Source organism: Cnephaeus nilssonii (genome assembly GCF_951640355.1).
Source record: "Cnephaeus nilssonii genome assembly, chromosome: 15".
NCBI classification, from domain to species: Eukaryota; Metazoa; Chordata; class Mammalia; order Chiroptera; family Vespertilionidae; genus Cnephaeus; species Cnephaeus nilssonii.
In genome coordinates, this window is record NC_137086.1 from 26,285,710 (window position 1) to 26,297,927 (window position 12,218).

General features: G+C 44.4%; 1 protein-coding gene across 1 annotated transcript in view; it reads right to left on the bottom strand.

Moving 5' to 3' along the window:
* LHCGR (luteinizing hormone/choriogonadotropin receptor) overlaps positions 1-9,633 on the bottom strand; it is a gene marked incomplete at its 5' end in the record, with an annotated part of 57,437 nt that extends 47,804 nt beyond the window's left edge. Inside the window, one exon of the mRNA XM_079792464.1 lies at positions 9,470-9,633. Coding sequence (XP_079648590.1) covers positions 9,470-9,633 — 164 coding nt within the window. The remainder of the gene's footprint in view (positions 1-9,469) is intronic.
* Between the last annotated feature and the right edge of the window lie 2,585 nt (positions 9,634-12,218).

The following is a 12,218-nucleotide window of genomic DNA, read 5'->3' on the forward strand; positions in this document are numbered from 1 at the left end:
TGGAATGCACTCTTCTACTTAAGGTCATCCTTAAGTTTATAAAACTGTGACTTGTGTTCCAAACATTTGACTATCTGCTGATTATACATAGGACAACTGAGAGGAAGGCTAACCACACCCAATTGGCACCTTTCTTTTGGATTCAGGTTATCTCTTATAGGCCTCCCCTAATAGCTTTTAAATAAATGATAAAGAACAACTCTCCATTAAATATTTCAACTCTAGGGAGCCATTCTGCAGAGTCCACATTTGCTCACTGATTTAAAAAAGATCAGTCGGAACTCTGGCATTGAAAGTGCAGTTTGAGTGACCCTCCTCTAAGACGGCCATTCCAGAGCACCGGACAAGCTGCTAGGTGCCTATGAATTATAATGGGAACCACGATGTTCAAGAAGCTTCCCAGATAATGGATTTTCCAAGTCATTTGTGCTACAACTAAATTAAAAATATAAAGCCTCGGAGGAAAATGGTATAATCTAGGCTCTCACTCAAAACCCATTTCAAGGTTTCTCAAGACACAAAGCAAAATGATCTAATCTTTACCCCCTAAACTAGAATTCTCCTAGCAATAATATAACATGACGAGAATAACTCTGGTAAATAAAACTACATGTTGAATTCTTCCAGGGGGAATGTCTGCATTATCTGAAATGATTTCTCAAAAATATTTTTTAGAAGCAGAGAGGATTATGTTGTCAGGGCAGTGCCGTTGCAGATACGCTTCAGGAAGCTCTTTCATTACAAGCTTCTGTTTCCAGACACCTAAACCCTCTTCATTTTATTTTACTTTAATTTTTAGTGAGCCTGTAAAAGGCGGTTGCACTGATATACCACATATTTTAATTAGTCTGAGGATGGGCTTGAAGTGCCCGAAATTACTGGCATGTGTGCCTTCTGGTTGCCTGGCTCAAAAATGCCCCTTCTCTGGAAGCATGTCATTGCTGATTGCAGCGGGGTAGAAGCTCCTCACTGACTGTGCTCTGATGCTTCTGCCTTGGGGCCGGGCAGGGGGAGGCAATCAGATTCTCTCTCTTGGGAATTTAAAACTGTAACAGACAGACAGAAGGAGTCTTTGCAGCTGATTCAATGTGAAGGTGGAATCTAGAAAGAAGTTCCCTGACCTCTTACTGCTAAAATGGCAGATTCTCCCTAGATCTTGCCAGCACCCTTCTACCTCCTTATTCTTCTCATAAATTCATCTCTTATGTTTAAGTCTGTCAGAGGTGACTTCTGGTGCTTGCAAATGAGAAAAGCCTTATTCGGAGCCCTACCCAGGGTTTCCAGCGGAAGTGGCCCACTGTGCCCTTGATGCTCCATAACACAGATAGGGCATGTGCTGGTGGTCAGTGAGAGAGCAGAAGACTTTGAAGAGTGGAAGGGAGAGGGAAAGAGAGATAGAAATATCAATGATGAGAGAGAATCATTGATCGACTGCTTCCTGCATGCCCCCTACTGGGGATTGAGCCCACATACCAGGCATGTGCCCTTGACCGGAATCGAACCCGGAACCCTTCAATCTGCACTCTGATGCTCTATCCACTGAGCAAACCAGGCCAGGGCAAGAGTGATTTTTCTTTCCCAGTGGCTTTTCTAAGCTGGTGTCAAAGTCCAGGACTGACCTTATGGGATAATGGCGCTAACCCAGCTGCCCATATAGAGAATGAGGCTTACAAAGCTACACCTCAGATGATACCTCCACCAAGGTTTCTTTGTTACTGTGGCTAGAAGGGAAGGCTCCTCTGAACTCCTATCAGATTTTGTTTATAGTGGTTTTTATTACCTTCTATTGTTCTGGGAGTGATCTAAAAACTGTAGTCCTCTCTTTCCTACAGTCTGAAGACTGTCATTGGATCCTGCACATTGACCTGTCCATTTCAGCATGTAGTTCCTGAGTGGTCAACAAGTCTGACCTGAGGGCTTTCTCTGTTTCTAGCTTGAGGCTTAGGGATGGGGAATAGGGAAATGAAGGACGAAGAATGGGTTCGAGAGCGCAGATAGGAGTGACCCAACTGAACAATAGGAACCAGCCTATAATGAGGTGTCAGGTGGCATGTTTGAGAAGCAGCTCAGCCTGGGCTGAAAAGACCAGCATATCAGACTCCAGGCAATAATGAGCTCTGCTATTTAGGGATTCTAACTTACTCACCTTCAAGGTTGAGGAGACCTAGTGGGTCATTTTCTCTAATGAACACCCACCAGGAACAAAACTAGTCCATCAGGCTTGCCCTTGGAAGATAGAGGTTTACTGTTCATCTCCTATATGGGCTAGGAGAATGAACAGTAAATGCAGTCTTCTCTGCATCATCAGATTGCTACAATAATACTTTGTAGTTGAGGGAAACCTTCACTTCCCAGTACTTTTGGCTCTACTGTTCCCTTTATCTTCCCCATAGTTACACCCACTCAGGGGTAGGAGTCGTCGAAATCCTTTTATGGACAACATAGAGGCTTTATCAGTAGCCCGAATCTACAGTGTAAGTTAGGGAAAAGAGATCTGGTGCTAGAACTCAGGTCTGCCTGGCCTTTGTCCTGTCAATCAATTCAGATCACTTGGGGGCTATGCTGGATACTACCCTATCATACCAGAGCATCCCCATCCCTGAGAGGCTCAGATATGTTGTCTGCTGTTGTTCATGAGGTAGAATTAGGGACCCAGGAGTCACCTCATTTCCTCAGAGTCAAGGATGATTCTGAATTTGGCTCAGGTGGCATTACAGAGCTCTGGCTCAGGGCCACACAGAGCAGCTGTGCATGGTTTGCTGGCTGGGAGGGGGTTTCATCTCCCACTGAGGCAGAAGCTGGGAGTAAATGAGGACCATGTAGAGAAGCTGCTAGAAGCTGCCCACCAAGTCAGAGAGCCCACCTGCCTGGTGGGAAGGATTATTTTAATTTTCTTCTTAAAAAAAATAGCTGGTGGGAGACTTGCTAAAATTTGCATTGAATGTGATTTTTCCGCACACCCAGGGGAGCTGCCAGAACAGAACACATATGCTCCCCTGGAGCCAGCCCTCTGGGGTCTGGGTGTGAGCAGCAAGGCCTCGCCCCACAGCAGGGGCTCAGTTGGTTTTAGCTTCCCATGTGTGAGATCAGTTATATGTGGCCAAGACACCGTCAGCTACTTTGGAAGATTATATTTTGGAAAGAAAGGTTTCAGGCCTCATTTTAAGACATGAAAGAAAGCCAAATTGAGGGGCTTGGAAAGAAGATAGAGGTGGGTAAAGGAGCCTTGAATTAATCTGACACTGCTTTTGAAATAAAAAAAGAATAAGGCAAGAAAAACCCACAGAATTATTGCTCTCCAAGGGGGGAAGCTGGGTCCAATGCCAAAAAGGACTGTATGTGAACCTTTTGGCTCTACACTTCCACTGAGATTTTGGGAACTCTATTGCATGCTTTTTGGTATCTCACTAGGGGCCATCATTCACTTTCCCCAAAAGGATGATTTTTAAACTAATAAAATCCGGTTCTTGCAAAGCTTCCCCCAAGGAGCCTGTTTATGGGCACAGGCATGTTTAAGAATTTCCTTGAAGGTATAGCTGGGGGAGCTGAGTCAGAACTGAGGTCCAGGATCAACTGCTACCTGGGGGCCTTTGCTTTTTGTGGGGTAGGAAGGTGGGACAGGAGCTTCCTGAATTCTGAGTGTTTTTTTTTTTTTTTTTTTTTGGTCTGGCTAGCGTTAGGGAAGGCGGGGATAAGACAAACTGTCTTACCTGCAAGAGTTAGGTAAGCTTCTCTCTGTTCTCTGGGCTCCTACCTGGTATTCTGGACAGAAAACCCATCAGTCTCAATTCAGGCTGCCTTGGTGGTGGTTTTGTTTTAATGGATCCTGGGCTGGGGATTAATTTTTTCTTCTTCTAATGAGTGAGTTAAAACAAATAGACAATAAAACAATCTGGATGGGGTATATTAATTTAGGTAAGCTTCCAGTCTTGCTTCTCAGAGCCTGCTATGTCTACAAAGGCCCGTTCAAAGGACAGACTAGGGCTCTGCAAAATCTGGGACCTGGTTGTTGACATAACAGACAGAACTCCCTCCAATACCCATAGCACCCTTACCTCCTCATTGTCTAGGATGGAGAATTTTTAAATGGCATTTAGATATGGTACATTCTAAATAACATGTGTTTCCTTTGGGCATTGGTTCATTGTTCTTATTCAACTATCTGCTCAGTTTGATCATCATATATATAGCTCAGTAAACACTTGAATCATACTACCTGAGAAATTATGGGAATCTTGAGTTGAATAAGACCTCTTCAATTGATTCTCACTTCAATGATTCAGAACCAAGGGAGTGCAGGCAGATTTTATCCCCAGGGGCCATTTGGCAAATGTCTAGAGTCATTTTTGGTTGTCACATTTGGGAGGGCAGTGCTACTGGCACCCAGTGGGTAGAGGCCAGTGATGCTACTAAGCATCCCACAGTGTACAGAACAGCCCCCACAACAAGTGATTATCTGACTCCAAATGTCAGTTGTGCTGAGGTTGAGAAACCTGCTGTAGCAGAAGAGACACACATTGAATAAATGGTTACATTGTGGTGAGATACATGCAAAAATATACGTAAGTACAAGATATTGAAGCAAGTACATGTGTTTGTGTTTGGGAGAGTGGGGGTAGGAGGGGACATTAGGGAAAGCTTCATGGGAAAAAGACTCCAAATCACGATTTTTACTTAATGTCTTTTAATTAACTGTCCAAGAATGAATTTTGAAAGTTTATTAGTCAGGAACTACATATTGGATTTTTTTTTTCTTTTTGCACAAACCTCTGGGTAATTTAATCAAATGTTTTTGATGACTTCATATCTTCTCTTAAAAATAAAATTTCCCCAAAGAGCTGGGGAGAGGAATAATAAGAGAAAAATCCATTTAACCTTATTTCATGTTTCTCTAGTCTACTATAACCTATTATGGTTATAGTTCTTCCACCTGGACAATTCTTCCCTTTTCTCCTTCAGGTTCATCCTCATGACCCTTGGCTCATGAAACCTTTGGAGATTTCAGTTTACTGTTATTGGTCTATTCTCTAATTTCCTTAGAGCCTTGTTACCTCTTTCCCCATGTACATCAGTCTCTTGGGTGTATTTACACATAGACTGTGGGCTACTAAAGGACAGGATCCTCCTGTAGATCCCTCTACAACATTGAACACTGTTCTGGACCCTGATTTCCACTGCAAGAGGAAGAAGGAGAAGGACATTCAGGATACTAACATTTTGGGAAGATGTCAGGATACTAACATTTTGCTGGGACATTGGACTTCTGGATACAGCACATTTTATCTTTCCAAGTCTCTGGATCATGTCTTATAATAAAGTCTAAAAGTTTAATCTCTGCTCAGTTGGAACAACATGCAAAAAATAAATTGCCATAATTATTATTAGTGTTTTCTTACAGATTTTTCAGAAGCTATGTCTATATCAAGCAGATCAACCTTTCTGTTGTCATAGAGACAAAGATCTTTATATAACCGTAGGCAAGGTGAGATTTTTTTTTCTCTCCCTTCCATTTGTCTGGAACTAATAAGGAAAGGAAATTTTTAAATATATTTTTTCTATTATATTTTTTATTCCTCAATTAAAACTAGTAAAAACGTGGGAGGCTATTTTTTTGTATCACATTTTAGATTTTAAATATCTAAGTTTTAATAAAGTATGGAAGGGATGGACAGATATGAACAATTGAACAATGCCATTTTCAAGATTTGTAAGCATGGGCTTGTCAATGATAAGCAATTAAAACCCACAGACCTCCCACCCCCATTTAAACCAAATAGTGAACTTCAGTTGGAGGTCTTAAAAGTCAGGACAGCCAAGGCCTGAAATGATGAAAACGTGAACTAGCACTTGCTGAGGGGCTGCTGAATTCTAAGGTGCTCTAGGTACTCGCCTTCTCCAATCCCCGAACCCAGAGTGCTCCTCTTCTCTCGGCTGAGCAAGTCCTGTGGATAACTTAGTGCAGGACCACCTCTCTCTTCTTCTGGAAGCCTTATCCCATAATTTCAGTTCTCTTCTTTTTACAAACCCCTGATAACTTGTTATTCATAGCATTTGTCTATTTTATAATTACTGTTTACCATTTCATTCATTCATCATTAAGAAAAGAGGATTTTAGCATGAACTCAAACACTTCTCCTGTCCTTTGCCTCAATGTTGAATTATATCTTTACCCAACTGACTTCTTGCCCTGGGACTCAGAAGTCTGTCTGTTTGTTCTAAGATTAACCTATGATCTGAGACGAATACTTTCCTCCCACCCGCACTGAGATCCCACTCCACCCCTTGCATTGTCAGTGTCTGTCCTTCTCCATGGATTCCTCCCCCTATTTCTCTTTAAAGAAAAAACAAAACAAAAACAAAAAACATTTTTCTCAATCCTGTTTATTTTTCATATGTCTCAGAGTTTGGGGTTTTAATTTGATCACAGCTGCCTTTTGCAGTCGATAGGTATTATGGATGTATGTGTGTGGGGGATGGTGGAGGTGTGGAGATGGGAAGTATATGGCACAAGGAAGTTTACAACATGCTTCTTGCTTTCTAGAAGGTTATATCCTCTGTAGAGAGCAATATCTTGCATCAAAATCATGTGGGGAGTTTGTTAAAGCACAGACTGCTGGACCACACCCTCAGTAGATTGGGGCTGGGGCCTGAGAGTATGCATTTGTAACATTTCCCAGGTGATGCTCATGCTGCTAGTCTGGGACCACAGTTTGAGGAATATTGCCTTAATGTATCTACCCTCCTATTCATTTTTATGTACCTCTTTTGTCATATTGATGTTGAAATCACCATATCCTGCTGAAAAAGTTATCCTGTTGGGGCCTTTATCAGCTCCACCTCCACAGGGTTCTCACCTGAAGATGAGGTCATCTTTCGATTGTCTGATCCTCAGGAAGTCTGACCTTGTGAGGGGCAGCATGTCTTTTGACCCAAAACAGGGTGGGGAACCTTTTTTTTTTTTTTTGCCAAGGGCCATTTAAATATTTATAACATTATTCGCTTAATATAATTCACTTAATATAAATTTATGTTGCTATGAAAAAGCTCCTAGATTTATTGAATTGTGAGTTCCACCTGCAGTTAGTTGCCTTGCAGGGCCAGACCAAATGATTTCAAGGGCCTTATATGGCCTGAGTTTGGATGTTTCCCACCCTGACCTAAGGGGTTTAAAGTTCTAGGAGAAGGTGCTCCTGGTGTGATACCAAAATAGTGCGTGTGAAGAGAGAAGTCAAGGGTTCTCCAGAATCCCACAGGGATGGCAAAGGACTTCAGAGCCTGGACAACTAGCTCCTTTTTGGGAGTGAGACTAGGCAGCTTTAGCTAAGCAGAAGTGCTAGCAGACTTACCTTGTCTCACACTCAACCCCAAATCTAGTCAGCCCTTAAAATCTTTTAGAAGGGTTCTCAGCTTCTTTAAACCGTGCTGTGGGGCAACAAGAGGATTTTTGTTTTCTTTTGGTCTTTCCCCTTCTGTCTTCTCCAGGGAAGGGTACACTCCTGAGGCCTCCAAGGGCGTGGCGGCAGGAATTGAGAGATTTCAGTGAAAAGCTGAATCTGAAAGGAGCTGGGACTTGGTCCACCCATTCCTGCCTCCCACCAGGGGTCCTCTACTCAGTGCCAACTTTGGAGAAGCTGGAGAAAAAGTTATATATATATATATAATCTGTATGATGAGTACCAGGCAAGTGAGAGGCTGTTTGTTAGTGGCACAATCATTCATAAGAGCAGGATGAGAGGCTTGTCAGAGAAGGACAAGGCCTGGGACTTTGAAGGCAGGTTCCATAGATTTGTTGATTGATTGAAACAAATTCTATCAGCATGGTCCTCACTTTCAGGGGATTGAACTGACAAGATAATTAATGAGAACTAATTAATGTAAACCCCTCAACCTTTAAACTGGATCTGTCAACCACAAATATCCCCTGAAGGCCACTCACTCTTCTGGGGGAGAAGTCTGGCCCCTCAGGAGGGAGAGGATTCCCCTCAGTGAAATGGGCTTCTGACAGACTGCTGGAGCCCAAGGAATTGGGGAGGGGGGTCTCTTTCCTCCCCCAGCATGAAATTCTATCACCTCCAGTTGTTAGAACATGACCAAGACCTCCACTTTGGTGCCTTTTGGATACTTTTATAATAACCCTTTTCTCTTGTAACAAGTTTATCAAAATGTAATTCATATACCACAAACTCACTTATTTATAGTGTACAATGCAATAATTTTTAGTATATTCATAGAGTTGTCCAACCATCACCACAATCTAATTTTAGAGAGTTTTTGTCACCCCTAAAGCCACACCCATTAGCAATCACCTGGCCCTTACTCCAACCTGGCAGTTTCTAATCTATTTTCTGTGTATCTGGATATTTCCTTTTTTAAAAAATATATTTTTATTGATTTTAGAGAGGAAGGAAGAGGGAGAGAAGAGAGAGAGAGAGAGAGAGAGAGAGAGAGAGAGAGAGAGAGAGAGAGAAACATCAATGATGAGGGAGAAATCATTGGTTGGCTGCCTCCTGCACATCGATCGAAGATCGAACCTGCCACCCCAGCATGTGCCCTGACCGGCAATCGAACCATGACCTTCTGACTCATTGGTCGATGATCAACCGCTGAGCCATGCCGGCAGAGCTCTGGATATTTCAAATAAATAGAATCATATTATGTGGGTGCCTTTTTCTAAATTGAAGAAAGGAGACCTGGTGACCCTCTGATACACTAGCACTAACCCCCTTCTCTTCCTCACCCCATTATTTCAGCACACGACTTCCTCCACCTGCTGGCTGATGTATACAATTCCCTTAACCAGCCCTGTGGGTGTGGAGGCCTTGGTGGCAGGCCCAGGTGGGACACAGCGCCTCTGACTGATGAGGCCTGGATTGAAATGCGTTTGTCTGGCACAGGGGTGGAGCAGTGGCTGCATGCTCACTAAGGTGTAGGTGGGCCCTGGCTGGGGGAGGCGGCTCCCAGCAGTCCGGGTTGAGTGACCAAGTCACCCCTGGCCATTGGGCCTGAACACCTCATTCCTAGAGGACCACAGGAAGCCAGAGGTCACCGTAAGTTCTACCAACCGGGCTGCCCCAAGGCTCAAAGACCACGCAAGATTTCTCAGGGCAGAGTCAGCTGCTGATGGAGGAGCATCACACCCTGCCCCTTTCCAGTAGCGACAGGGAGCGACGCCTTCCCCTGTGGCTTCTGGGCAGTTCCACACCCCCTGCTGCGGCCCCAACCGGGAGAAAGTGGACGGGGCCCCCAGGGGCTGGAGGTGCGACAGCAGGTGGGGCCCAAATCCAAGGTGCGGTACAGGGTGGTAAGGACAGACCCCAATCTTTGGCTTCTCATCACCCTAAAAGGTGGTGGGTTTGACAGGACGAAAGGTTTTCCTCCAAAGTTCCAGGTAAAGGCGGGCAAAGAGTAGGGAGGCGAGGTGGTGGGGAGCGAGGGAGGGTCGTAGGTCGGGGGCGCCGCGCGTACTCACAGTAGGGTGAGGCCGGCCCGCGGGCCAGGGCAGCGCAGGGCGCCGTCGGGCGGGCAGCTGCAGGGCTCCGGGCAGTGCGCCCCGCTCAGCGCCCGAGGCAGCGCCGGCGGCAGCAGCAACAGCAGCGCCAGCAGCGGCCACAGCGCGGGGGACGGCTGCCCCATGGCAGGAGAGCCCGAGTGCAGGCTTTGGCGACTGGACGGGCGCCCTTGATCGCCCTGGAGTGGCCCGCGCCCCTCTCCCCGCCCCTTGGCCTGTCCTCCCACCTCCTCGGCTCCGCCCGCTCTTACCCCCACTACTGCGTCCCAGCCGCTGAAATTGTGTTGTGCCTCGACGTGGGACAGTGTTCAGTACCCCATCACTTCCTTACTGCTGCTTTCCCTGGACTGTCCGGTCCGCTACATCTGCAAATAGCCCTAGTTCTAGGGGGTAGCTGTGGTGGGAAGGGTGCATGCTTGGATAAGGGGTGGGGAGTTCAGAATGCCTGTCCTGGCTCCACTGGAACCAGGAGTGTGAAGTTGAGTGAGTTGTGTCACTTCCCCTAACTTCTTTTATTTCATCTGGGAGGGGACAGCCCCATACTCGGGTACAAACCATACCCCATCCCAGGGGTGAAAGTGCCCAGCTGAGAAGCTTCTTCTCTCTTTCATTCTCAGCCCTAAATCATTCCTCCTTCTTCCCCACCACCTCCCTCCACACTAAACTTATCTCTGTCCTCCCAACTTCCCCAGTGCTGCTCTTGGTAGTAACTGCGTTCCTCCTTATATAATAGCGAGTTGAGTCTGTTCTAATCTCCACTATAGATTGTGAGGTGCCAGGGATTCTTTCTGGCTTCTACTTGGTAAAGATTTGTTGAGTGAATGAAACTGCTCTAATAATATACAGCCGTTACTCCACTGGGAGGTCCAGTATAGGCTGGATCTGTGACAGGTGCTTTTCTTCACATCATGTTTAAGCTTCACAGTAAACTAGCAAGTGTTATAATCAGAAAAATGATGTCCTGAGAGGTTACATGATTTTCCCGAAGTCACACAGCTCATAAGCAGCAGAAACCTGTTTGAACTCATATTTATCACCCATGCAAAAAAAATTACTATATGATCTACATACCAAGGACTTGGGAAGGAGACAAAATGTTATGGTAAACCTGGGGATCCATAATTTCCCCTATTTAATCCCATCATTAAAACACTTTTCTACCTTCTTTCCAAGGACTCTGGAAATCCTGGAAGTCTTTCTGGAAGAGGTGGACTTTGAGAGCTGGGAAGGTACCCAAGACTGTACAGACAGGAAGTGAAAACAAATTCCTTTTTTTTCTGTGTTGATGCCACCTCTCATGGACAGACTGGCTCAGTCATCAGCCTCTAGTCTCTTCGAGTCTCTTGCCCAAGGAAGGTGAATTTAAAAAAATATATTAAAAAAATAATTTGGCTTTGCTAGATAGCATGAAAAAGCTTTGCATGTCTATATGATTATCTTTATGTTCTGGATCCCTGTCTCCAACTGCTTACCTGACTAAATTTACTGTTCCCCTGACCTGGAATGATTTTCTCTTCCTTTTTCGTATTCATGTAGGTAAACTCCTAGTTGTCCTTCACGACTCAACCCAATGTCACTTCCACTGTAAAGCCTTCTCTGATTCCACTAGCCTGAGTAGTTGGGGTCATAGCACCTGATTCTATAGCCAGTAATATAACACACTGTAATTATGGCTTTATTTTGCTTCCTCCTGTCCATTCATTTTAGTATTGCTAGGGCATGTCATAGCTTCTAGCTCCTAGTAGGTACTCAGTATATATTGTTGAGTAACAGAATGAATAAATGAAACCCATGCAAAGACCTATAGCAGATGCTCAATAAATCAGCTGAGAGAATCTTAACAACCTTGCTTGATTTATTTTCAACGGGGTTACATGTGGTGAGCCGGCACGGCCATGGCATACTCAGCCCCAGGATGCCTTATGTGCCACGCCAGCTCAGCCAGGTTCAGTGACCCTGAGAGGGGGCGGTGAAGGATTGAGAAAAGACAGACAAGAGAATGAAAGCTGGGTCTCGGTGGGACGCTGTCCTCTCTGATGGAGAGCCTCTCTGATGGAGAGCCTCTCTGATGGAGAGCTAGCAACAGCACCATGGACTACAAGCCGTGTCTTTATTTTATAGCCAGATGCCACGAGGCAAAGTAAGGGCGTGGTCAAGATGTTTACAACATTCTTGTGGGTTTCGATTCTACTCAATTACGTGCACCTGCCATTAATGTACTGTATCTGACATTACAACTGAGAAATCTTAATAAAATTTTTTTGCAATTTTAGAATAGGGCTTCTTATATTTTAAGATACAGAAATATCATTTTGGAAGCTTTGAAAACAAAGATTCCTGGGACCCTTTCTCCAAAGAGAATTCAGTTGATATGAAGTGGGGCCCAGGAGTCTGTTCTAACGAGCCCCATGCAATTTTGATGCATGGGGTTCCCAGAACACAGTTTGTGGAACATTAAAATGGAAGTTCTAGAATTAAATTTGCCTTGAGAAGACAAAGTTCAAGAATCTTTACTATGGACTCTGAATGAAGTTTAAAAATTTTGACCCATTGTTAAAGAAATCTGGTATGTGTTAGCACATGCATACAAATAATATATTTGTAAAATTGTTCAATTGATTATAATACTGAGGTTTTGTTTTACTTTTTTTTTTAAAGTAGAAATCAGTTTACTCATTTAAATTGTTTTGGGGGGAGAATGAGCAATTTC